General features: G+C 47.8%; 1 protein-coding gene and 3 non-coding genes across 5 annotated transcripts; all 4 read left to right on the top strand.

Annotated features, from left to right (window-relative positions):
• Window positions 1-4,017: 4,017 nt before the first annotated feature.
• On the top strand, window positions 4,018-17,941 carry nop56 (NOP56 ribonucleoprotein homolog). Of its 2 annotated transcripts, XR_013578448.1 has the most exons (13): window positions 4,018-4,085; window positions 5,805-5,894; window positions 8,608-8,722; window positions 9,392-9,559; window positions 9,904-10,102; window positions 10,685-10,872; window positions 12,004-12,155; window positions 13,092-13,192; window positions 13,867-14,015; window positions 15,755-15,876; window positions 16,277-16,423; window positions 16,504-17,045; window positions 17,145-17,941. XR_013578448.1 is itself a non-coding variant. In XM_078555402.1 (12 exons), exons 1-12 carry the CDS (start codon window positions 4,083-4,085, stop codon window positions 16,717-16,719), a joined length of 1,650 nt encoding a protein of 549 aa, XP_078411528.1. In that variant the 5' UTR covers window positions 4,018-4,082; the 3' UTR covers window positions 16,720-17,941. The 2 variants fall into 2 exon arrangements, 1 of the variants encoding a protein (XP_078411528.1); XM_078555402.1 differs by having other exon boundaries at window positions 16,504-17,941.
• LOC144688869 (small nucleolar RNA SNORA51) lies at window positions 10,362-10,500 on the top strand. Its single transcript, XR_013578498.1, has one exon. It is a non-coding gene; the product is annotated as a small nucleolar RNA SNORA51 (small nucleolar RNA).
• Window positions 14,156-14,229, top strand: LOC144689164 (small nucleolar RNA SNORD56). The gene has a single exon (XR_013578581.1). It is a non-coding gene; the product is annotated as a small nucleolar RNA SNORD56 (small nucleolar RNA).
• Window positions 16,058-16,129, top strand: LOC144689155 (small nucleolar RNA SNORD57). The gene has a single exon (XR_013578579.1). It is a non-coding gene; the product is annotated as a small nucleolar RNA SNORD57 (small nucleolar RNA).
• Window positions 17,942-27,266: the final 9,325 nt, after the last annotated feature.

The raw sequence follows: 27,266 nt of genomic DNA, 5'->3' as shown, positions 1-27,266 counted from the left end.
CTCCCTGATGTGTCGCAGTGTCTGCAGCTCAGCCTCCAGCTCAATGACTCTGAGCTGAAGCTCCTCAAGCTGCAGACATTTATTACAGACGTGCTTGTCCTGGATCACACTGGCACCCAGGAGCTCCAAGATGCTGCAGCCATGACACAACACCTGTCCTGCCATCCTACGAACATATGAATTAGGAATATGAGTAGGCCACTCGGCCCCTCGTGCCTGTTCTGCCATTCAATGAGATCATGGCTGATCTGAATGTAACCTCAACCCCACATCCCTGCCTACCTCCGATAGGGCCCCCTTGTTAATCAAGAATCTATCTAGCTCTGCCTTAAAAATATTCAAAGACTACTTCCATCACCTTTTCAGGAAGAGAGTTCTAAAGAGTCAGAACCTTCTGAGAGAAGAAAATTCTCCTCATCTCTGTTAAATGAGCGACCCCTTATTTTTAAACAGTGACCCCAAGTTCTAGGTTCTCCCACAAGAGGAAACATCCTCTCCAAATCCACCCTGTCAAGGCCCTTCAGGGTCTTAAAGGTTTCAATTAAGTCGCCTCTTACTCTTCTAAACTCCAGTGGATACAAGCCTAACCTGTCCAGCCTTTCCTCATAAGACAACCAGTCCTTATGTGTTTTAATTAACTACTTAATTAATTTATTCAATTATTTATTTCATGTACAGTAAAGTCCCGCCATTTGCACCTTCCTGATTCGCTTTTTCACTTACCCATTTGTTGTACTCTGTCCGCCGCTTCACCCATTGCCTGAGCAATATTCGGTTATCCGCGGTTTCCACTTACCCGTGTGTTGTACTCTGTCCGCTGCTTCTCCCATTGCCTGAGCAATATTCGGTTATCCGCGGTTTCCACTTACCCGTGTGTTGTACTCTGTCCGCTGCTTCTCCCATTGCCTGAGCAATATTCGGTTATCCGCGGTTTCCACTTACCCATGTGTTGTACTCTGTCCGCCGCTTCACCCATTGCCTGAGCAATATTCGGTTATCCGCGGTTTCTACTTAGCCGTGTTTGGTTATCCGCGGTTTCCTCCTGTTCAGGCACCTTCACTTTCTGCATCATGAACGGGCAGTTCCCACCTCGACCAGAGGGGCTGCAGAGGGCCTCCCTTTGGCCCTTCAGCCTTCGGGCAGCCTTCCTGCCATCCTTAATCAGATGGTGAACCCCTCCCTGCCATTAATTGGCATGGCCCTTTGAAAACCCGGGATGGGCAGGTCAGGGACAAGGCGTGCGGGGATGGGACCTTGAACTGAACAGGAGGGCGGCTTCACAACCCAGAACTGAAAATCCCGGCCATACTCTCAGCATACTTAAACAAATGGGCCGTGTTTTTAGTTTTCTGCAGTGACTGGGCAGGTGGTGGACATAAAGCATCAGCGAGAAGCTCAAACCAACTTGGTTTTTGGGCCGCATTAACATCAGCCACATTAACAAGAGGCTGCAAGTGACTAAAAGACTCTGAGGCAGCCCTTCAGTGAGGAAGGGAGTGAATTCATCTGGCTGCTACATCAAGCCGGTAGACAATAGAAACCAGGGTGGTGGTGCAAAGGTGGGGAGAGTGGGTTAGAGTATTTCTTTTATATATGTCCGGGCAAAATACCCAACTGTCATTTGCAGTGACAACACTGTGATGAAATAATACTCAACACCTCTGGGTCTTCTGCTTTCTCTCCAGCCAAAAATATAATTTACCAAAATATCTTTCACCAAAACTAATACCCGATTCAATTTGAAATCTTCACTGATGCATTGCTCAGCGGCTCCCCTGACTGTTGTACAAAAGATACTGCACCACAAAACTGCCCAAGCCAATGCTGCCCTCACGTGGCCGGAACCTATCGAATTGAGTCCTATTCAAAAGCACCTTCCCCGTTCGCGATTTCATCGTTTGAGAGATTTTGCGGGAACGTAACCCCCACCAACAGCAGGACTTTGCTATATTCTATTAATGTTGCCACAAATTCCTCTCCTAATTTAAACCTTAAGAATAGAATAGACCTTAACCACTCAGCAAACAGTTAGCTTCTTCCCTGTAGTAGAGTAATAACCAATTCCTACAGGATGAAAAAGTTAGAAACATAAAGGAGCACTTCCCTCCCCAACTCCCTTAACTCACCAAACTCTCAGCACTCTGTTGAGGTCGCACTGGGAACTCTGAAATTATATGTTCTGAAACTAAAGGGTCTAGCTGAGCCCAGCCACAGAAAAAAACCAGCTCAAGCTAGTTTCCTTAATTAATTATCTATAGCTGCACCCCAATGGGTAGCTTCTATCTCCCTGCTTGGACACCTAGGAAAAGAAACTTACCTCTTTGACCGAGCTTTTGACCATCTGTCCATTTGACCATCACATCATCTTACGTAGCTCACACGAGAATTTGGAGCAGGAGTAGGCCTGCTTGGTGTGGTAACTTGCTTTCTATAACGTCCCTGTGAAGCCCATTGGGTCATTTTAATGTTAAAGGCGCCATACAAGTTGTTGTTGTAGGTGTGAAATAGCCATACTGGTGTAGATTCTTTTTGAAAACAAAATCAATAAATTAAACTGAAAATCAGAGTGGGTGGGGTGGGGGTGGGAGGGGGTGACACCCCCCAACCCCCAACGGTGGGGCTGCTGTAACCAAAACAAAAAGCGTGGAAGGAAACTTACAAAACCAAGCCAAATGTCATTTCCAGGGGTGATGACGCACCCCAGGCCCTGCAGCGCCCGCTGATAAGACATAAGACCATAAGACATAGGAGCAGAAATTAGGCCATTTGGCCCATCGAGTCTGCTCCGCCATTCAATCATGACTGATACGTTTCTCAACCCCATTCTCCCGCCTTCTCCCCGTAACCTTCGCGGAAGGCCTCCAGTGTGCCGGCAGACACCGCGTGCTCCCTCTCCAGGGCCACCCAGCCGCGAACATAGCCGCGTCCGAGGGGCAGACAGTCGGGTCGGGCTATACCGGTGTATTCGTACAACAGGGCGTTATTATAGTCGTCACCAGTTAGTTAACGGTCAGTGAGTTAATTAATCGTCAATGAGTTAGTTGGTGGTTAGTTGGTTATCACGGTTGGTGAATGTTTACTGGTGACTTAGTTAATGTTTAGCTCTTTTAAAGCCAACCAGGCAAACCGAATTAACAAAATGAGGGATAAAATAAACACAGCCCCTAAGTTAGGTTAGCTGTTAGCTTAGTCGTCACCAGTTAGTTAAAGGTCAGTGAGTTAATTAATTGTCAATGAGTTAGTTGGTTATCACGGTTGGTGAATGTTTACTGGTGACTTAGTTAATGTTTAGCTCTTTTAAAGCCAACCAGGCAAACCGAATTAACAAAATGAGGGATAAAATAAACACAGCCCCTAAGTTAGGTTAGCTTCTAAACCAAAGGCAAAGTTTAAAGAAAACTTACAAACATCAAATCAAAATGTGATTAAGGGGGGTCGATAAAGCAGCCCAGCCCAGCCCCCCACTCCCCTCCCCCACGGTGCCCACCGGGCACGGAAAGGCCTCGGCGGTGCCGGCAGACACCGCCTGCTCCGTCTCCATGGAAACCCGGCCGCGAACGTAGCCGCAATAGAGGGATAAACAGTCTGGCGGGACCATTAGTTAATGTTTAGTGGTTAGTTAACGCTCAGTGAGATAATTAACGGTCAGTGAGCCGGTTATTGATTAGTTAAAGGTTCTGGTCGGGGAGATAATCTGACGGTTTTTCCCCTCCCCCCCGCAAAGAGATTTGACGGGGACCGCGAAGGGAGAATCGCTCAGTTATCCCTGTGCTGGTTGGCTGCCCGGCAGCTAGTGAGAGCCCAGATTGGCTGCCCGGCAGCCAGTGAGAGACCGGATTGGCTGCCCGGCAGACAGTGAGAGGCCGGATTGGCTGCCCGGCAGACAGTGAGAGCCCAGGTTGGCTGCTCGGCAGCCAATGCGAACCGGCAGCCATGGAGAGCCCGGAATGGCTGTTCGTCAGCCACTGGGAATCCGGATTGGCTGCTCGGTAGCCAATGAGAGGACGGATTGTTGCGAGGTGAGAGCAGATAAAAGGTTGCGTCACGTGGTGCAAGTCCTCAGTCAGCGGGAAGACGGAGACATGGTGAGAGACGGCGTGGGGGAAGGGTCGATGGGGGGGGTGGGGTTGGGTGGGGAGGGGAGGGGAGGGAAAGAGTCGATTTAGGGGGATGGTGAGGGGTCAGGAGGGTAAGGTGAGGCGGAGAGCGCGGGGCCGGGGGGAGGCTGTGTCCGCACCGCCCGGCCCTCCCCCCGGGATCGGCCTCGGCTGCTGCGCGACTCTGGGCTCCCGCCACGTGGTGGCGGCGGGGAGGCAGGCCTCGGGCCCAGGGCCCCTGTGTTAGAGCAGCGGCTTCAGGCCCAACTGACCCTGTCCTGGGAGTGTTTGATGGGGACAGTGTAGAGGGAGCTTTACTCTGTATCTAACCCCGTGCTGTACCTGTCCTGGGAGTGTTTGATGGGGACAGTGTGGAGGGAGTTTTACTCTGTATCTAACCCCGTGCTGTACCTGTCCTGGGAGTGTTTGATGGGGTTAGAAGGGTTTTGGAGCTAGAGGAAATTAGAGCGCGGAATACGGCCTTGAAGGGTTCGGAAATCAAATTGAGAGTTTTAAGATTGAGGTGTGGCTTGACTGGGAGTTGGCCTTGGTCAGCGAGCACAGGGGGTGGTGGGTGAATGGGGAATGAGGCAGCACATATTTGGATGCCTTAAGTTTACAGAAGCTAGAATAAAAATGAGAGCAGCTCAGAGTGCACTAAATTAGTCATATCTTGACATAACAGGCCTGGATGAGGGTTTCAGAGATAGACTCATAATGACATGCGTATATGATCAGAAGCTCTCCTAGGGGGCAAGGTTGCAAGCCTTATGGTTCAGCCTCGGACAGTTGCCTGGGGGAGGGATGGAGTTAATCACTAAGAAGCGAAATTTGGAGCAGGGATCGAAAACAATGATTTCAATCAGTTTAGAAACAGTAGGATCGATAAAAGTGGCGATGATGATGGTGTCGATGTGGATGTTGTGATATGAGCACTAATGCTGCATTTTTGGCTGCTCAGGGGCAGAGTGTAGATGACAAATAGGAGGGGGGTCAGGTATAGATCCTTGGGGGGACACCAGGGGTAACAGTGCGAGCGCAGGAAGACAATCCATTGCAAGTGATTCTGAGTTAGGAGGTGATAACATGTTTTAAGGACTTTGGCAAGAAATCAGTTTGAAGAAGTAGTTTGCAAGCACGATGGGGTCGAGGGTTGGCTTAAAGACAAGGGGTGATAATGCAAGCCAGGGAAAATGGTAATGGGACAGGTCTTTTAAAAAGATGAACCAAGAGGAGCTGTGAATGCAGAATAATCCAAAAAAAGCAGCAACGGTTATGATCTGAAATTGCTGAACTCGGTGCTGAATGCAGTAAACCGTAAAGCGCCCATTGGAAAGATGGAGTTGCTGTTTGTCGAGCATATGTTGAGTTTAGACGGGGAAGTGTTGGAGGCCACGGGCAGAATGGGGTTGGGGCAAAGAATTAAAATGATATGGAATTCCCTCCAGGGCTATGGGCCAGGCGCTGGAAAATGGAATTAGTGTAGTCAGGTCTTAGTTGACCCAATAGTCAACTATTGGCTTCCTTCCGTGCTGTAAATGTCTGAACCTGAGCCTTTCTATCTGTCAAAACCTCATCTGTGGCTAAACCTTTGTTAAACTCATTAATGTAACATCTGAGATATAATCAAATTCAAGTTGCTTTGTGGGGCTAACAAGGAATCCACTGCAGGTGTTCAGTGAACCAACCCAATGTTCCTTTGTCCAGGTGCTGTTACATGTGTTGTTCGAGCATGCTGCTGGCTATGCATTGCTGGCAGTCAAAGAAGTTGAGGAGATCGGCCTGCTCCTACCTCAGGTGGGTGGAATGTTTTGTGTTAAATTGAAGCTTCTGGTGGCCTTTTGCCACCAGATTTCTATTTTCCGTGGTTGTTCCTTGCGATCTGGTTCTTGGAAAATAGCTGGACGCAGTATCTTTCATTCATGGGATGTGGGCTTCGCTGGCTGGGCCGGCATTTATTGCCCATCCCTAGTTGCCCTTGAGAAGGTGGTGGTGAGCTGTCTTCTTGAACCGCTGCAGTCCATGTGGTGTAGGTAACACCCACAGTGCTGTTAGGGAGGGAGTTCCAGGATTTTGACCCAGCGACAGTGAAGGAACAGCGATATATTTCCAAGTCAGGATGGTGAGTGACTTGGAGGGGAACTTCCAGGTGGTGACGTTTCCATCTATGTGCTGCCCTTGTCCTTCTAAGTGGTAGAGGTCATGGGTTTGGAAGGTGCTACCTAAGGAGCCTTGCTGAGTTCCTGCTGTGCATCCTGTAGATGGTACACATGCTGCCAGTGTGCATTAGTGGTGGAGAGAGTGAATGTTTGTGGATGGGATGCCAATCAAGCGGGCTGCTTTGTCCTGGATGGTGTCAAGCTTCTTGAGTGTTGTTGGAGCTGCACTCCATTCAGGCAAGTGGAGAGTGTTTCATCACACTCCTGACTTGTGCCTTGTAGATGGTGGACAGGCTTTGGAGAGTCAGGAGGTGGGTTACTCAATCACAGGATTCCTAACCTCTGACCTGCTCTTGTAGCCACGGTATTTATATGGCTAGTCCAGTTCAGTTTCTAGTCAGTCATAACCCAGGATGTTGATAGTGGGGGATTCAGTGATGGTCATGTCATTGAATGTCATGAGGCAATGATTGGATTCTTGTTGGAGATGGTCATTGCCTGGCACTTGTGTGGCACGAATGTTTCTTGCCACTTGTCAGCCCAAGCCTGGATATTGCCCAGGTCTTGCTGCATTTGGACATGGACTGCTTCAGTATCTGAGGAGCTGCGAATGGTGTTGAACATGGTGCAATCATCAGTGAACATCTTCACTTCTGACCTTATGATGGCAGGAAGGTCATTGATGAAGCAGCTGAAGATGGTTGGGCCGAGGACACTACTCTGTAGCACTTGTTCAATACGGGACTATCAGTACCGGATTGTACATTCAGGCCGCTACCTGCCGAACCCTTGACCTACTTTATAGCTGCTGGGAGTTCCGGCACCTTCCTCTGGAAAGAGAGCTGGCAGGTGAAGGATCCCTGAAACTTCAACCTTTCTCTTAATGGGTGCTGACTGACCCCCCTGTGTAAGCCTGGCTCAGTTGGTAGCTCAATCGAAATAAAAACAGATAATACTCGAGCGCTCAGCAGGCCAAACCGAGTCTGGAGTGAGTGTTAATATTTCAGTTTGATCTTTTGTCGGGTCCTGGATTATCTTTGTATTGCTGAAAGAGCAGGGAGTTCTCCTGATCTCCCCCCCCCTGAACCAATAACCAGGGAGTTCTCCTGATCTCCCCCCCCCTGAACCAATAACCAGGGAGTTCTCCTGATCTCCCCCCCCCTGAACCAGTAACCAGGGAGTTCTCCTGATCTCCCCCTGAACCAATAACCAGGGAGTTCTCCTGATCTCCCCCCCCCTGAACCAATAACCAGGGAGTTCTCCTGATCTCCCCCCCCTGAACCAGTAACCAGGGAGTTCTCCTGATCTCCCCCCCCCTGAACCAGTAACCAGGGAGTTCTCCTGATCTCCCCCCCCCTGAACCAGTAACCAGGGAGTTCTCCTGATCTCCCCCCCCCCTGAACCAGTAACCAGGGAGTTCTCCTGATCTTCCCCCCCCCTGAACCAGTAACCAGGGAGTTCTCCTGATCTCCCCCCCCCTGAACCAATAACCAGGGAGTTCTCCTGATCTCCCCCCCCCTGAACCAGTAACCAGGGAGTTCTCCTGATCTCCCCCCCCCTGAACCAGTAACCAGGGAGTTCTCCTGATCTCCCCCTGAACCAGTAACCAGGGAGTTCTCCTGATCTCTCCCCCCTGAACCAGTAACCAGGGAGTTCTCCTGATCTCCCCCTGAACCAGTAACCAGGGAGTTCTCCTGATCTCTCCCCCCTGAACCAGTAACCAGGGAGTTCTCCTGATCTCCCCCCTGAACCAGTAACCAGGGAGTTCTCCTGATCTCTCCCCCCTGAACCAGTAACCAGGGAGTTCTCCTGATCTTCCCCCTGAACCAATAACCAGGGAGTTCTCCTGATCTTCCCCCTGAACCAATAACCAGGGAGTTCTCCTGATCTCCCCCCTGAACCAGTAACCAGGGAGTTCTCCTGATCTTCCCCCTGAACCAATAACCAGGGAGTTCTCCTGATCTCCCCCCTGAACCAGTAACCAGGGAGTTCTCCTGATCTTCCCCCCCCTGAACCTGTATTGCTCATTCAATTGCTTTTTATAGAATGAGCATTAAGTGCCACTGGGACCTTATCAGGCCATTTTTACCAAGTTCCTCCTACCAACTACCTCAGCTGACATTACAAGCGGAGCTAACCACTGTTGATCTTGGAAGTAGGCCTGTGTTCTCGGTATTCGGGAGGAAGGCAATTTAGTTTTTGGAGATTGGGTTGTGCTTATATGGGAGGGAGCTGAGCTGTGTTCTGTGCTGCTGGCTTTCTTGGCCCTTGCCAGTACTCCTGTGTGCCACAGCTCCTAGGTTGGATTTGTTGCATCAGCTGTTTGATGTGTGACTCTGTTCCTGTTCCAGGTGGAGGACAGTATACTGACCATTGGCAAATTCAACAATATTGTTAAACTAGCAGCATTTTCACCATTTAAATCGGCTCAGAGTGCCCTGGAAAACATGAATGCTATTTCTGAAGGTGAGTTGTGTCTTCGCTCCACGCAGTGAATCTCCTGTGCAATGCCTGGGTGTCCACTGGGATTTGTGGGCAGGGTTGGTTATTGGGTCATCTCCTGGCGGCTATGTGGTGACTAGTCAATTGAGTATTGCTGTGCCTGTCCTGACTCCATTGGGTAGTGGGGGGAGTCGGGTGTCAATAAATCAGCCTCAATGCCAGAGTGGTGCACTGAGAAAGCACATTACCTCAGTCTCAGCACACACCCCAAGAAGCTGGCATGTAACAGTGCCGACTAGTGTATAGACTGGGTATCCACAGAAGTCTGTGCCTTTATGGGTTGTGAATTGGAACTTGAGTAATCAGTTTCTGAAACTGCGGAGGCAGTGTCCTTTCCGTTTCGCTGGAGAGTTCTCGAGGGGATAATCTAAGGGGCTGGAGGATTGTTCCCGTGGAGAAGGAGGGGGCGTTGAGTAGTTTGAGGGACAGGGAATGCTCTAACAAACGGGGTTGTTTCCCGGAGGATGGTCTACCACGTGGGAGTGTTACTGTGTCGTGCGATGATGTCTCATATGTCTGTCAATCCACTGATTATCATGAAGTGAGCTAACAGAGCTGAGCACTGGACACTGGGCTGTATCGGTATCCTATCCGTGACTCCTTTCAGGCCACTAATAGTTGGCTGTGTCCCAGGTATTGTTCACGAGGACATGAGACTCCTGCTGGAGACGAACGTGCCTGCCTCCAGCAAGAAAAGGAAGGTGATCCTGGGGGTGGCAGATCCGAAGATCGGAGCGGCGATCCAGGAGGAGATTGGGATCCAGTGCCAGACGGGAGGAGTGGTGGCAGAAATCCTTCGAGGTAAGAAAGGGGTTGGTGAAGAGACCGGCATCAGTGTTACACAAAGTTAGGCTTCTGACAGTAGCTGCGGGGAGTATGTTGCATGGGATTCTGCTCATAGTGTGTGTGACCTTGGCTAGCAAGGGTGTTGCTGCTTTACAGTCAGGTCTGTCTCAGGGTGTTTGAAATAGTGAGTGTTGCTGCTTTGTCTACTTCCTTGCTCATAAATGCACTGTGTTTGAGATTTGTACAGAAGGTATCACGCTCGTCCTCATGCTGAAGGTTGTTTCTGTTCTGTTGCTGAACTTACCTTTTTTTGCTCCCTCTCTGGTGTCCTGACAAGCTCTTTGGTTTTTCTGGCTTAGGGGTGCGTCTTCACTTCCACTCCTTGGTGCAGGGCCTGACTGCGCTCTCCGCTGCCAAAGCCCAGCTCGGTCTGGGACACAGCTACTCTCGGGCCAAGGTGAAGTTCAATGTGAACCGTGCAGACAATATGATCATCCAGTCCATCAGCCTGCTGGACCAGTTAGACAAGGACATCAATACCTTCTCCATGAGAGTCAGGTAAACGGACTGGGCAGCCTCCGCCTGCTGGTTGGTGTCCCTGGGGCGCGGTGCATGAACCATCAGCAGACTAATGTCATGAAGAAACATCCAAACAAAGTGTGGTTAATGTGGAGGTGAGGGACGTAGGGTGGGGCAGGGGGTGGGGTTGCAGCAGCTGACTGGAGAAAAATTCAAACACTGAATGATAAAACATTTTAAACAGGTAGGAGGGGGTCTTGGTTCGGGGCATGTGGCTGATTGTTTAATGTGCTGCTGGGGCCTCCCTGTCCTTACTGCAGACAGTGCCTTCCGTCAGCACTGACTGCATAGAAAGAGGAGGTAGAGTACAATTCCCTGTTACACCACAGCCCTGCTTCTCCTGTTGCTCGGGCTGTATTGTTGCCAGGGAGACATCTACTATCTTAACTATGGCCTTGCGGGGGGGAGGGGGGTGGTGAGGGATGCTACGTGCTGGCCGCAAGTTTGTAACTGGGGTGCAGTTTATAACTTAACAGTTATAACTAATATAACTAATATCCACCTCTCACTGTATCTCAGCAGCTGTGACCTACCTTCCCCTCTCTCTCTCTCTCTCCACAGAGAATGGTACGGGTACCATTTCCCGGAACTCATCAAGATTGTTGCTGAGAACTACATGTACTGTCGGCTGGCGAAACTGATTGGGAACCGGAAGGAGCTAACAGAGGAGAGTCTGGAATCCCTGGAGGAGATTGTGATGGACAGCGCCAAAGCCCAGGCTATCCTGGATGCGTCACGGAGCTCCATGGGTCAGTTTGGGGGCTTTGGGGTGGAAGTTTTGTTGTCCTGTGTCCTTTCTAAGTTGAGGGAGAGTGTTGCCTCTTATCCATTCCCAGTATAGCTGTGGTCTGAGCAGTTCAGAGACCTATTTCCAGCTCTGGTCTGTGACCGTTAAAGAGTTTAGATTATGTCAGGATGTGTGGAACACGCTGTGATGATTCTCTTAAATCTGTCAATCCTCTGACACAGCGTGAGGAAGATCCGTGAGTTCTGAGCGTGTTCTCTCTAACCCGGGTAAGGGTTGTGTAGTGGGGCCTGTGATCAGATTTTGTTCATTCTCCAGTGTAAGTCACTCTCCAAGCCACCAGGAAATGCAAATACAGATACAGCCAAATTCGAACTTGAATAGGAGTGGGCCAGCCCTATTCGTGGGGACCGCTCTGCTCTGCCATTTCAGTAAGATTCTAGCTGAACTTCTCCCTCAACTCCACTTTCCCACGCTATCCCCGTATCCCTTAATTCCTCTAGTGCCCAGAAATCTTAGCAGCCTCTCTTGAACTGTACCCAGCAGCTCTGTGGGCTAGAGAATTCCAATGGTTCACAACCCTCCAAAGGAATTTTTTTCTCATCTGAGTCCTAAATGGCTGGCCCTGTATGTTTATAGGTTACCTGGGGAAGCATTGGCTCAGCATTTACACTTTGAAGCCCCTTCGTTTTTATTTAGATCACCCCACGTTCTTCTACACTTCAGGGAATATAGACAAAAAGTACTCAATTTAACCTCATCGGATAATCCCCTCATCCCAGGAACCAGCCTAGTGAACATTCGTTCATTCCCTCTAGGACAAGTGTATCCTTCCTGAGGGAAGGAGACCAAAACCTTGCAAAGTATACTCCAACTGTGGCCTCGTTCATGCTGTATGTAATTGCAGTAAGGCCTCCAATTCTTAACCTTAGCCTTTACTATGAAGGGATTGTGGTGTAATGCACCATTTGCCTTCCTAATTGCTTGTTTAACCTGTTAACTTTCTGTGCTTTGTGTGCATGTTTCCTCTGGATTTATTGTGTTTTTGTTCTTATTTTAATACAGTGAGTGCTGTGCAGTAACTGGCTGTGCCAGGCGCTCAACAATTTAAACTCTGCGTCTCTATCTATGGCAGGTATGGATATCTCCCCCATCGATCTTATTAATATCGAGAGCTTCTCCAGCAGAGTGGTGTCTCTGGCTGAATACAGGGCGACGCTGCAGGATTACCTGCGCTCCAAGATGAGCCAGGTGGCACCCAATTTGGCTGTTCTCATTGGGGAGGTGGTAAGTGTCGTCATATGTCATCCTAATCTGTGAAGGTCTTGGCAGAGATTGACCAACCAACAGCCTCGGCCTGGCTGCTGTCTCTGAATCTTGCGCCGAGATTTTTTTGGGCTGGGGGGGTTTTGGTGAAAGTTATGGCACTGAGATTTGGAGGGGGGAGTCACTTCTGTTGCTACTTTTGTACATTGACAGTGTTTGTATCTGTTCTCAGTGTACAGTATACCTTCACTCTGGACCTTACACTCCCTACTCTAGTGCATGACAGTTTAGGTTATACCAGGAGTGTGAAACGTTGTGATGACCTCTTAAATTTGTCAATCCTCTGACATAACCATGAGGAAGTTTGAGGTTCTGAGCGTGTTCACTCTAACCCTGGTAATGGGGCTATTTGGAAGGTGTAGGTGGGAGCCACAGATGTCTGCTGTGCTAGTCAAAAGGAAGGAAGCCCTTATTTGTTAGCATTAGCCCCCTCACCCCAACACTTAAGTATTTGGATATGTTTAAAAAGTGGGCTTACTGCATGTTTGTGTTTGCTGGGATAGGCTTTTAAAAGCAGTTTTTCCACAGCAAGGTTGTAGGAATGTGGGGAAACCTGATGTATGTCACCCCAGTGTGTGGCTGCGCCATGCCCACTGAGCAGGCACATACACACACACAGAGACCCACATGCTTTGTGGGTGGGGCAGGGGGTGGTGAGGAAGACCTGCAACTAATTAGAAAACACCCCTTTAGCATAGCACCCTGCCCTCCATAACCAGAATCCCTGTATGCCAGGTTCAGGTAAACTGTGAAGGCACTTGGCACCCTGGCATAGTTCTGTATCCTGCCCCTCTAAGTGATGGTGTTGGGGCCTGGGTAGCTTCTGTTAACAGGAGGTTGGTCTTTTCTGGGTAGACATGCAGTAAATGCTGAGCCTGTTCTGTATTCCCTCTTTAGGTGGGTGCCCGCCTCATCTCCCACGCAGGCAGTCTGACGAATCTGGCAAAGTACCCAGCCTCAACGGTGCAGATCCTGGGTGCAGAGAAGGCTTTGTTCAGGTATAGCTGCTGGGTGGCTGTGGTGATGGCAGGTTACTGGGAGTCTGTGTTTGATGCGCTGCATGTGCATTTGCAAGCAGTGTGAGTGATAACCAACCCCAGGGTCTGAACAGCCACTGTTTTACCTCCTTTCATTGCTCCTAATGTCTAGCGTCTAAGGGGTGCAGTTTGGATTTGGATCCTTTACATTAGGTATTTATTCAGCCTTCTATCGCTTTCATTTCTGTAACTGATTAAAATGGGGGACATTGTGGGTGGAGACTGAAACATGTGCTGTTACCCATTTTTGTGATGTGGCTTTATTGCCCATCCTCAACTGCTCTTGAGGTTCTACCTATTAGAACTGCTACAGTTCATATGAAGGCACTTCCACAGTGTTTATCTCCAAGCTGGGGTGCTGTGTGACTTGCAGGTGGTGGTCTTTCTGTACATCAGCTGCTACCCTTGCTCTCTCACTTGGTAGAGGTTGCAAGTTTGGAAGGAGATGATGAAGGAAGCCTGACAAGCTACTGAAGTTAGATGTTGCACGTTGCTGCCACTGTGTTGTTGGAGTGAGTGAATGGATAGAACGAGCTAGCGTAAATTATATATAGACACTTGTCTGATTGCATGCGAATGGAAGAGGGGGGGGGCAGCCACTTCTAACCTCAGTTTCCTTCCCTGTCTGACTCCAGGGCTCTGAAAACCAAAGGAAACACACCAAAGTACGGCCTCATCTTCCACTCAACCTTCATAGGCAGAGCCGCTGCGAAGAACAAAGGCAGGATTTCTCGGTACCTGGCAAACAAGTGCACAATAGCGTCGAGGATTGACTGCTTCTCAGGTGAGGGGTGATCTGGGTTCAGTGGGGAGGTGTGCAGGATGTGAGGGGTGATCTGGATTCAGTGGGGGGGTGTGCAGGATTTGAGGGGTAATCTGGGTTCAGTGGGGGGGTGCAGGATTTTGCCACGGCCGGTCAGGCAGCTGCAGTGATGTTTGAGTATTTTTCGTCAACCGCATTTCACTCCCGTGAATGTTGACAGCTTCCTTCTGAGCACAGCCTGCCGGAGGCACAGTTCTGCTGCAGTGCTGTCTAGAGCACTTTTCAGTATTAGTGTGGGTGATGTTGGCAAACCCAGTTCGAAAATCAACTCTTATCCGGTGGAACTAGAGTCAATAGGGGCCAAACTGGAATCTTTTGGCATCAAGTAGGGAATGTGCTGCTCCCTGGGGCTGTGTGTGTGTGTGTCGGTCAGGGGGAAGCTGCTCCCTGGGGCTGTGTGTGTGTGTCAGTCAGGGGGGGGCTGCTCCCTGGGGCTGTGTGTGTGTGTGTGTGTCAGTCGGAGGGGGGCTGCTCCCTGGGGCTGAATGTAAGTACATATGAATGAAGAGCATGAGAAGGCAATTTGATCCCTTGAGCTGCTCTGCTATTCGATAGGCTGACCTGATTATGACCTCAACCCCCTGACCTGTAACATTCCATTTGCCTTCCCAATCACTTGCTCTGTGCTAAGGTTTTGCGATTCATACACCAGAGTTCTGCAATCTTTTCTATATAAATAATATACTGCTTTTCTTCTTGCCAAAGTGAACAAGTTCCATGTTTTCCTATGTGTACTCCCATCTGCCAGATTTTTGCCCACTCATTTAACCTACCTATATCTCTTTGCCAATTCTGTGTCTTCACAACTTATTCTTCTACCTGTCTTTGTAACATCAGCAAATTTAACGTCCCCTACGTTTGGTCCCTTCATCCCAAGTTTGTGAATAGTTGAGGCCCCTGCTCTGATCCCTTTGGTATTCCACTAGTTACAGCTTGCCAACCTGAAAACAACTCCCTGATTGGACTGAGATTTTCTAAGTATCTAGCTATAAATAACCCTTTTGACAGTAGAGGTTCTAGCATTTTCCCTATGCCAGATGTTAGACTAACTGATCTGTAGTTTTGTGCTTTGTCTCCCTCCTTTCTTGAATAGAGGTGTCACAAATAGTGGCCTTTACAGAATCTAGGGAGTTTTGGACCATTAAAACCAATGCATCTACTCTCTCAAAAGCCACTCCTTTTACAAGTTTAGGATGAAGTCCAAGGGGACCTGGGGATTTATCAGCTTTTAGTTTAATAATTTTCTCAGTACCCTTTCTCTGGTGATTGTAATTGTTTTAAACTCCTTTCTCACTTTCATCTCCTGATTTACAAGTATTTCTGGGATGTTGTTTGTATCCTCTACCGTGAAGGCAGACAATTGAGTTCAACAATCTGTTCGACGCTTGGCCGTTTCCTTATTTTCCATTATTATTTCCCCAGATTCAGTCTCTAGAGGATCAACGCTCACTTTAGCTACACTTCTTATTTTCAAATACCTGTAGAAACTTTATTTTTTTTTATTTCGAGCGGGGCTGAGTGTATGTCTGCGGGGTGGGAGGAGTACTCCTGAGGACTGAGGGGGGTTGGCTGTTCTTGGATAATTGTCCAGAGTTTGGGGTGGGAGAGAAAGCTGATCGTTGTGGGTGTCAAGCGGGCTGATCTTTCTTCTGTAACTGATTATCCATCACACCCTCAGCCGATATCATTGTTCTTTTCAGAAATCCCCACCAGCGTATTTGGAGGCAAACTGCGAGACCAGGTTGAAGAGCGATTAGCATTCTATGAAACTGGTGAAGCTCCACGAAAAAATAGTGACGTTATGAAGGAGGCTGCCACGGAGGTGAGAGGGCTGTGGGCTTCCTTCCCTGAGGACGTTCGTCAATCCCTAGCCCCCCTGGTCACACTTACTGGGTTTTTTTAAACTCATATTTACTAATGGTGGCCTCTCGATTAGTAGTCCAGTAATGTATCCACTACATTACCATACTCTGTGGCACTGCTGTTGGCTGGGCATGATCTTTTGGAGATGATGCAAACCTTGATGCTGACTAGATACTGTGGAGGGAAAAAACCTGATTTAATGAGGCTGATCCAATGGGATCCATCCAGTGAACGACAGCTCAGCCCGACCCTGACATTGGACTGGGGCTGGGGGGGGCACTAACTGGTGTGTAGTAGCCTCGCTGTGCAAATGTGTGGTTTGGCTCAGACTCGAGTGTCTGTTTCTGTTCTGTTCCCAGGCGGCTGAAGTGACAGCAAAATTGAAGAGAAAGATGGAGAAGAAAGAGAAGAGGAAGAAGAAAAGGGAGAAGAGGATGCTGGAGGCCCTGGCTGCTGAGGAGGAGGAGGAGGAACCAACCGCAAAAAGAGCCAAAATGGAGAATGAGGTAAGGGGGGAGGGAACATAGATGTCTTTGGGCTAAAGGGTCCTTGGTAACTTCCACACTCACTGAATCCTTTTGTGCAGGAGAATGACGTGCAGGAGGACGAAGATGTAGAAGTGGAGGCGAAGAAGAAGAAAAAGAAGAAGAAAATGGCTGAGGACGAAGAAACGGTGAACAGCTCGTCAAACAGTGTCCAAGAACCACCCGTCCAGAAGGGGAAGCAACGGCTTGTGGCAGAGGAACCGGAAACCCCGGTGTCAGACAAAAAGAAGAAAAAGAAAAGAGCCAAATCTGACTAGGAGCGGCTGGCGCTGCCCTCTTCGTGTGAACTGTCCCTCTGTAAATCGGCCAGGCAGACCAGGCTGTCCCTCTGGAAATCGGCCAAGCAGACTAGGCTGTCCCTCTGTAAATCGGCCAGGCAGACTAGGCTGTCCCTCTGTAAATCGGCCAGGCAGACCAGGCTGTCCCTCTGTAAATCGGCCAGGCAGACCAGGCTGTCCCTCTGGAAATCGGCCAAGCAGACTAGGCTGTCCCTCTGTAAATCGGCCAGGCAGACTAGGCTGTCCCTCTGTAAATCGGCCAGGCAGACTAGGCTGTCCCTCTGTAAATCGGCCAGGCAGACTAGGCTGTCGCTCTGTAAATCGGCCAGGCAGACCAGGCTGTCCCTCTGTAAATCGGCCAGGCAGACCAGGCCATCCCTCTGTAAATCGGTCAGGCAGACCAGGCTGTCCCTCTGTAAATCGGCCAGGCAGACCAGGCTGTCCCTCTGTAAATCGGCCAGGCAGACCAGGCCATCCCTCTGTAAATCGGTCAGGCAGACCAGGCTGTCCCTCTGTAAATCGGTTGGGCAGACTAAGGTGTCCCTCTGTAAATCGGTCAGAGATGGATTATTTTTTTACAAAATGTTTTATTTTGCTCGGTCTGGAGTGTGAGCGCTACCTTTTGTGCATATACTGAGGCCTCTGACATGCCCAGGGTCCTGGTGCTGGGCATGAGGCTCAGATACTCGGTTATGTCCAGGTTTGCTCCCGTGTGCTGTTTGAGGAACTGCCTTCAGTGTATTAGCGCTGTGGTGGGTACCAGTGGCATTCATGCCTGGTTTGTGCTGGCTCAGGTCAGATTTACAAGACTGGTAGCTTGCCAGAGCCTGGTATATTCACAGCGCTTGATGCAGTGGTTACAGTCCCAGTGTTAGGCTGGGGTCAGACTTGGTGACACTGGTCTGAGGTCAATTTACTGTGCTGGTGGGGAGAGGGGTTGGTTAAAAATCAGTGATACGTCCAACCTGGAGTTTGTAAATGTTGTACAGTTAATAAAATTCAATACAATGACAAGTCCAGTGTGCTGTAAGATTTTGGTCTGCAGTTACAGGAATCAGTATCTTGCACTAAAGCAGAAAATGATTGTGTGGCTGTGGAATTGCTTTAGCATTAATACAAGGAGTCCGATGGACTTGTCTCTAGTTAATGTAACGCCAGGAATAACAGCAGTAAAGGCCAATATTTCATTTGTGTGAATGACTTGCTTTGCGTGTTGACTTATTGTGACTCACCCGGATCCCTCTGTATTGCAGCCTCTCTATTTAAATATTCTACTTTTCCAATCTTCCTGCCAAAGTGGACCTCCTCACATTGTATTCATTCACAGGATGGGGGCTTCGCTGGCTAGGCCAGCATTTATGGCCCATCCCTTAAAGTGACCCCTTTATCCTGACTTTCCAGTCAGTTAGCTAAAAAAAGATGGCTCCAAACACCATGAGCTCTTGTGCAGTAAAAGTTTATGTGGCACCTTACTGAATGCCTTTTGGAAATCCAAATATGTTACATCTACTGGTTCCCCTTTATCCACCCTGGTTGTCACATTCTCAAATCTAATAACTTGTCATATTTCCCTTTCACAAAACTATATCAACTCCGGTTGTGTTATGTCCTGCTACTACTACCTCATTAATAGATATCAGAACTTTCCCTATGACATGTTAGGCTAACAAGCCTATAATTTCCTGCTTTCTGTCTCACCCCCCTCTCTTGAACAGAGATATTATACTTAGTTTTCTGCTAGGCCCTTTCTAGAATCTGCAATTTTGGAAGTTTGACACCTACGCATTCCCAATCTCTGCACCCATTTCTTTTAAAACCCAAGGATTCTGATTCAGTGGGCTGGTCAGCCTTTAATCCCATTAGTTTACCCAGCACTTATTCTGTAGTGATCATGATTAAATTCTCCCTCCAGTCCCCCCTACTTTTGCCTCTACTTGATTTTCTATTAAGTTGCTTTTTATGTCTTCCACTGAAAATATACAAAATACGCCATCAGATCTTGGCAGCCCCAATCTCTCCCTCTAAGGGACTGCTTACTCGAGCAACTCTTACATTTTGGGTTTTTATATTTCTTGCCATACATTTCCCAATCTTCATGCTTACCAGTATCTTCATGGCATCGTAAGCCTTTTATTTTGACACCATCCTTGACTTCCTCAGTTAACCGTGGATGGTGTTTCCTTCTTATAGTCTGTCTTAGTGCAAATATAGTGGGGGGAAGTGGGTGACAGTAGTATTGTCACTGGGCTACTGTGCAAGAGCCTCAGGGTAATGCTGTGGGGACCCACCACAGCAGGTAGAGAAAAGCCTGAAGTCCATACAGCCATTGCCAATTGTAAAAACCCATCTGGTTCACTAATGCTCTTTAGGGAAGGAAATCTGCCATGCTTACCTGGTCTGGCCTACATGTGATTCCTGGCCTACATGTGATTCCAGACCCACAGCCATGTGGTTGAGTGTTAACTGCCCTCTGGCTTGCTGGGTCATTTCAATCAGTTCAGGGGCAATAAATGCTCGCCTTGCAGTGACACCCACATCTCATGAAAGAATAAATTCTGATTGTGGGCTCAGTTCTATTTTGCTATATCCCCCGTAACCCTTGACTCTTGTCTATCAGAAATCTATAGCTCAGCTTTGAAAACATTCGATGACCCAGCCTTCACTGCTTGCTGGAGGAAAGAATGTTGTAGGAGGCAGAGGGTGATGACAGAAGGATGCTTTAGTGACTGGAAGCCAGTGTCCAGTGGCGTACTACAGGGATCTGTGCTGGGTCCCCTGTTATTTGTCATTTATATAAATGACATATATGACTATGTGGGGGGTAGGATTAGTAAGTTTGCGGATGACAGAAAGATTGGCCGGGTGTTTAAGTGAGGTTGAGTGTCTTAGGCTACAGGAAGATATAGACAGGATGGTCAAATGGGCAGATAAGTGGCAGATGGATCTTAACCCTGAAAAGTGAGTGATACACTTTTTGGAAGGAGTAATTTGACAAGGAAGTATTCAATGAAAGGCATGGCACTAGGAAGTTCTGAGGAACAAAGGGACCTTGGCATGTGTGTCCATAGATCTCTGAAGGCAGAGGGGCATGTTAGCGGGGTGGTGAAAAAGGCATATGGGACACGCCTTTATCAATCGAGGCATAGATTACAAAAGTAGGGAGGTCATGTTGGAGTTGTATAGAACCTTGGTGAGGCTACAGCTGGAGTACTGTGTGCAGTTCTGGGCACCACATTATAGGAAGGATGTGATTGCACTGGAGGGGATGCAGAGGAGATTCACCAGGATGTTGCCTGGGATGAAACATTTAAGTTATGAAGAGAGATTGGATAGACTTGGGTTGTTTTTGCTGGAGCAGAGAAGACTGAGGGGCGACCTGATCGAGGTGTATAAAATGATGAGGGGCGTGGATAGGGAGCAGCTGTTCCCCTTAGTTGAAGGGTCAGTCACAAGGGGACATAAGTTCAAGGTGAGGCGCAGGAGGGTTAGGGGGGATGTGAGGAAAAACTTTTTTCCCCAGAGGGTGGTGACGGTCTGGAATGCACTGCCTGGGAGGGTGGTGGAGGCGGGTTGCCTCACACCTTTTAAAAGGTACCTGGATGAGCACTTGGCACGTCATAACATTCAAGGCTATGGGCCAAGTGCTGGTAAATGGGATTAGGTTGGTAGGTCAGGTGTTTCTCACGTGTCGGTGCAGACTCGATGGGCTGAAGGGCCTCTTCTGCACTGTGATTCTGTGACTAACACTCATTCAGGTAAGGAGCTTGTAATTGTCTTTACCATTTTTCCCTATGACCCTATTTGCTGGTCCACTCTTGTGTTTGTATGCCCGGTCTCTTCCTCTTGCACTCTGGTTATGATCCATATTGCTACCCTGCATTATAGCCTTGGTCGTTCTCTAATTTTCTGATTCTCCCATCATGTGACCTCCCCATTTCTACAGCCCTAACTTATAGGATTCACCAGGACACTGGTTCCAGTGCTGTTCAGGTGAAGACCAACTCAACAGTCCAGCTCCCTCTTTCCACAGTACTGGAGCCAGCGCCCCATGAATTGAAACCCAGTATGTAACAAAGGTTCAGAATAACTTGCTCAAAACACACTGGTGAATCAAGGCTGTCATGGGATAAAACAATGAATGTCTCCATTTACTAAATATCTTCCTCCTCCAGTAATTGTCTTTTTGGGTGTGTTCATGAGCAAATGTGAATATGTTCCATATTTAAATATATGAAGACAATTCTAAAATAATTCACCCAGACAAAATGGGGTGAGGGGAGGGATTTCAGCTCAGCTTACACCAGAGAAGCTCTTCATTTCCCTGCACTCCATCCCTTACTGTTTGAGAAATCTTTATGAAAAGTTGAGTTTGTCAGTATATTAAAACCTACAGGGACACCTTGGTTCTTTGTGCTTTTATTCACGTTTAACATTAACACAGTACACACTGATTGGCTGGACTTGGTGATGCCATATAACGACAGGATGCTTAATCTCCACTTGAAGAGTATTTGTAGGATCCTCCTGCAGCAACCCAGGTTGTGCCAACACTTTAGGCGTTGATGTTAGCAATCACAGCCGAGGTGAACTCTGCCGAGGTTGAGTATCCGCCCATATCCGGAGTCCGAACCTGGGAAGGGAATAAACATGGGTTTAATAGTGGAGGTAATCATGGCATCAGGCAGGGAAGCTGGTATGTGTGCTTAGTAACCGGTAGACTGGTGAAGTATTGCCTCAAGTCTCAGCAAGCCAACAAGGGGCCGAAGACCCAATGAATCATAGAATGGTTACAGCTTAGACAATTTGGCCTGTTTTGTCTGGCTTTTCCCTCCAGCCCTGTCAATTTTTCCTCTTAAACTAACAATTCAAACCTGTTCTGAAAGGTTCAATCTGCCTTCGTCACACTCTCAACCAGTGCATTCCAGATCCTAACCACTCAATGCACAAAAATGTTTTTCCTCATGTCGCCATTGTTTCTGTTGTCAATCGCCTTAAATAGGTGTCCTCAGGTTCTACATCCTTCCACCAATGGGAACAGTTTCTTCCTATCTACTCTGACTTCGAGAGGCTAAGTAAATTGGGCTCCTTATTCTTTGGAGTTTAGAAGCATGAGAGGCGATTTCACTGAAACCCACAAAATTCTGAAGGGGGCTTGATAAGGTAAGACACTGAGATTGTTTCCACTGGTCGGGGAATCTAAAAGACGGGGTTACAGTCTCAGGGTAAGAGGCCGCTCATTTAGGACGGAGATGAGGAGAAATGACTTCACTCAAAGGGTTGTGAATCTTTGGAATTCTCTACCCCAGGGGGTTGTGGATGCTCCATCACTGAATATATTTAAGGCTGGGATAGACTGATTTTTGGTCCTTCTGGAATATTCGGAGGTAGAAAAATGAAGTTAAAGCCCAAGATCAGCCATGATTGTGGTGAATGGTGGCACAGGCTAAACGGGCCATAGTCTACTACTGCTTCTATTTTTTTTATTCGTTCGTGATGTAAGCATCACTGGATAGGCCAGCATTTATTGCCTTTGAGAAGGTGGTGGTGAGCTGCCTTCTTGAGCCGCTGCAGTCCATGTGGTGTAGGTACACCCACAGTGCTGTTAGGGAGGTAGTTCCAGGATTTAGACCCAGCGACAGTGAAGGAACAGTGATATATTTCCAAGTCAGGATGGTGAGTGGCTTGGAGGGGAACTTACAGGTGGGGTGGGGTTCCCATCTATCTGCTGCCCTTGTCTTAGATAGCGGTGGTTTTGTAGATGGTGGACAGGCTTTGGGGAGTCAGGAGGTGAGTTACTCGCCACAGGATTCCCAGCCTCTGATCTGCTCTTGTAGCCACAGTATTTATATGGCTAATCCAGTTGAGTTTCTGGTCAATGGTAACTCCCAGGAGGTTGATAGTTGGGGATTCAGCAATAGTAATGCCATTGAATGTCATGGGGTGATTAGATTATCTTACATACGAACAAGGAGCAGGAGTAGGCTATATGGCCCCTCAAGCCTGCTCTAATATGGATGATCTGGTAGTAACCTCAAATCTGCATCCTGCCTACCCTCAATAACCTTGCTGGAGATGGTCATTGCCTGACATTTCTGTGGCATGAACTTTACTTGCTACTGGTCAGCCCAAGGCTGGATAGTGTCCAGGTCTTGCTGCATTTGGACATGGACTGCTTCAGTATCTGAGGAGTCGTGAATGGTGCTAAACATTGTGCAATCATCAGTGAACATCCTCACTTCTGACCTTATGATTGGAGGAAGGTCATTGATGAAGAAGCTGAAGATGGTTGGGCCTAGGACACTACCCTGAGGAACTCCTGCTGTGATGTCCTGGAACTAAGTTAATTGACCTCCAACAACTTTCCTTTGTGCTAGGTATGACCCCCTCATGATTCTGAGCATCCCTATCAAATCTCTTATCCTTCTTTTCTATAAGAACAATCTCAGCTTCTCCAATCTATCCAAGTAACTGGAACCATCCTTGTGAATCTTTGCTGCACTCTACCTAATGTCTTCACATCCTTTCTCAAGTTAGGAGTGAATGCTGGATGAGATTTCAACATGTGGCTTTGTGAATACTAGATCTGTCTTTGTACACTAAGCTGTGACCAAATGTAATATTCATATTATCTGGTCCCTATCACACTGCTGACTGTGGGAGAAAATTGCTGTGCCCAAATTGTCCATCATATTTCCCACATTATAACAGTGACCACACTTCAAAAGAGTTTCAGAAGCTGTAAAACACTGCAATAACATGGGGCTGGGTAACGTGCCACAGCAATGCCAATTTCAGTGGGACTGAAAGCCAATAAATCCCCAGGGCCTGATAATCTACATCCCAGGGTACTAAAGCAGGTGGCCACGGAAATAGTGGATGTGTTGGTTGTCATCGTCCAAAATTCTATAGATTCTGGAACAGTATCGGCAGGTTGGAGGGTGAAAAATGTAACCCCACTATTTAAAAAAGGAGGAAGAGAGAAAACAGAAAATTACAGACCAGTTAACCTAACCTCAGCAGTAGGGAAAATGCTAAAGTCTATTATAAAGGGTGTGATAACAGGACACTTAGAAAATATCAGCAGGATTAGACAAAGTCAACATGGATTTATGAAAGGGAAATCATGTTAAGAGGTTTCAAGGCGATTGAGACAAGTTGAGTGAATGGGCAAATACACGGCAGATGCAGTATAGCATAGATAAGTGTGAAGTTATCTGCTTCAGTAGGAAAAACAGAATGGCAGAGTATTATTTAAATAGTGATAGATTGGGAAATGTTGATGTACAAAGGGACCTGAGGTGCCCTTGTAAACCAATCACTGAAAGCAAGCATGCAGGTGCAGCAAGCGGTTAAGAAGGCAAATGGTGTGTTGGCCTTCATTGTGAGAGGACTTGAGTACAGGAGCAAAGGTGTCTTACTGCAGCTGTACAGGGCCTTGGTGAGTCCCACACCTGGAATATTGTGTGCAGTTTTGGTCTCCTTACCTAAGAAAGGATATAGTTGCCATAGAGGGAGTGCAGTGAAGGTTCACCAGACTGATTCCTGGGATGACAGGATTGTCGTATGAGGAGAGATTGGGTCGACTAGGCCTGTATTCACTGGAGTTTAGAAGAATCAAGGGGTGTGCACTGAAACATAAAATTCTGACAGGGCTGGACAGACTGGATGCAGGGATGATGTTTCCTCTGGCTGGGGCGGTGGGGGGTCACAATCTCAGGATACGGGGTAGCCCATTTAGGTCTGAGATGAGGAGAAACCTCTTCACTCGGAGGGTGGTGAACCTGTGGAATTCTCTACTACAGTGGGCTGTGAAGGACAAGTCACTGGATATATTTAAGAAGGAAATAGCTAGATTTCTAAACTCTAAAGGCGTCAAAGGGTATGGGGAGAGTGCGGGAGTACAGCATTGAGATGTTGAATAGACAGAAGGGAGAACCTGCTCAGTCAAAAGACTTATACCATAGGGAGTGGGACTTTGGCTAAAACCTTTACAGGATCCTATACAGAATCACAATCGTTATAGAGCAGAAGGAAGCCATTCAGCCCATTGTGTCTGCCTCGTCTCTATAGGGACAATTTACCTAGTGCCGTTCCCCTTCTCCAGTAACTTTAACCTTGCACCTTCAGATAATAATCCAATTCCCTCTTGAATGCCTCAGTTAAGCCTGCCTCCACCACACTCAGGCAGTGTATTCCAGATGCTAATCACGCACTGAGAGATAAAAGATTTTCTTCATGTCGCCATTGCTTCTTCCAATGACCTTACATCTGTGTTCTTTCTTCTCAATCCTTCCACCATTGGGAACAGCTTTTCCCTATCTACTCTGTCCAAAACACTCATGATTTTGAACGCCTCTATCAAATTTCAGCTCAACTTTCTTTTCTCCAAGAAAAACAGTCCAACCTTTCCAATCTTTCTACGTAACTGAAGTTCTTCAACCCTGGAACCATTCTCATGAATCTTTTCTGCACCCTCTCACACCTTCACATCCTTCCCAAAGTCTATCATCCAGAACTCAACGCAATGCTCCAGTCAAGGCCGAACTAGTGTTTTATACAAGTTTAACATAACTTTCTTGCTTTTATAATCTACGCCCCCATTCAGCCTAGGATGCTGTATGCTTATTAACCACTCGCCCAACCTGTTCTGCCACCTTCAATGATTTATGCTGGGTCAAAATCCTGGAACTCCCCCCCTCCCTAACAGCACTGTGGGTGTACCTACACCACATGGACTGCAGCGGTTCAAGAAGGCAGCTCACCACCACCTTCTCAAGGGCAACTAGGGATGGGCAATAAATGCTGGCCTAGCCAGCAACGCCCATATCTCGTGAAAGAATAAAAAATAATTTTCACCCCATTTAGAGTTATGCCCTTCATTTGATATTGTATCTCCATCTTCTTCCTACCAAAATGAATCACTTCACATTTCACCACATCTGCAAATTGTCCCCTGTACACCAAGGTCTAGATCATTAATATATATCAGGAACAGCAAAGGTCCCAACATGCTGGCTTTCCTTAATTAACCTGCACTTGCCCAAATTACTTAATTTTGTTTCTAGAAACTTTCACAGCCATTTTTGAACAAGGGTGTGACATTTGCAATTCCCGAGTCCCCTTGACCCCACTCGAATCTAAAATGGCCTCCATAATTTCCACTCTCACTTACCTCCGTTTCCATGGATGCGTCTCATCCGGTCCTGGTACTTTTATCAACTTTAAGTACAGACAGCCTATCCAATTACACCTCATCATCTATTTTGAACTATTCCAGTGTCTGAAATATCTCCTCTCTCACCATGACCTGCGCAGCATCTTCTTCCTTGGTAAAGACAGATGCAAGTGTTCATATATCTCAGCCATGTCCCCATAAATCTCCTTTTACCACTTTTTTACTATGTGTATGCCTATAGAAGACTGTGGGTGGTACCTACACCACACGGACTGCAGCGGCTCAAGGCAGTGGCTCTCCGCCACCTTCTCGAGGGCGATTTAAGGATGGATTCAATTTTCATATTAGCTGCCAGTCTCTTTTCATACTCCCTCTTTGCTTCTCTTATTTGCTTTTTCACTTCCCCTCTGAACCTTCAATATTCAGCCTGGTTCTCAGTTGCATTTCCCACATGACATCTGTCGTCAACACACTTTCTCCTCTTTATCTTATCTCTTTTGTCGTCCAGGGAGCTCTGGATTCTTCCCACTTCATGTCCACTTGTTGGCCCTATCTTTCCTCGTCTGCGCCAAAAGTATCCTTCTCTAAAAGGTAGCCTGTTGGTCGGTTACAGTTTTGCTTGCCAACCTTCCAATTGATCTGGTCCAGATCCATTCTCACTCCATTGAAGGTGGCTTTCCCCCAGTTAATCATTCTTATTCTGGACTGTTCCTTGTCCTTTTCTGTAGCCACCCTAAACTTTATCATACAGATGATGTGCAGGGCCATCAGGAGAAGGCAGGGTATTGGCACTAGGTCAATTGCCTCTTCAAGGAGCTGCCACAGACAGGGCAGACCCACTAACCTTCTTGTGTTGTAACAATTCTGAGATCTCCGATTCCTACTCTTCTTTTCCGCTTCTATTTGCTAGTGTCCACCTCCCCCCCACCCCGCACCGTGCAAATTTAGTTTAAATCCTCCCCAGCCAGAATAGTGAACCTCCCCGTGAGGACAATAGTGCCAGTCCTGTTGAGGTGCAACCATTCTCTTTTGAATAGGTGTTTTCTGCCCCAGAATTCGTCCCAATGCCCCCAAGACCCTGAAGTCTTCCTTCTTGCACGAGGCCTCAAGGCCCTCACCATCTTCCTATTCCTACTCTCACTAGTATGTGGCGCTGGGAGCAACCCAGAGATTACTACCTTTGAGGTCCTACTTTTGAAACTTCCTTCTTAGCTGAAAATCTGCCCACAGGACCTTGATGCCTGCCCTCTCTCTGTCGTTAGTACCAACATGTCCCACAACATCTGGCTCAGTCCCTTTCCCCTGTCATTATCATACACTCTAGACCATTCCCCACAACCACAAAGACCAA

This window comes from Cetorhinus maximus, chromosome 1 (genome assembly GCF_964194155.1).
Source record: "Cetorhinus maximus chromosome 1, sCetMax3.hap1.1, whole genome shotgun sequence".
Taxonomy (NCBI): Eukaryota; Metazoa; Chordata; class Chondrichthyes; order Lamniformes; family Cetorhinidae; genus Cetorhinus; species Cetorhinus maximus.
The sequence above is the reverse complement of the archived record's forward strand: the minus strand, read 5'-3'. Positions and strand labels throughout refer to the sequence as shown.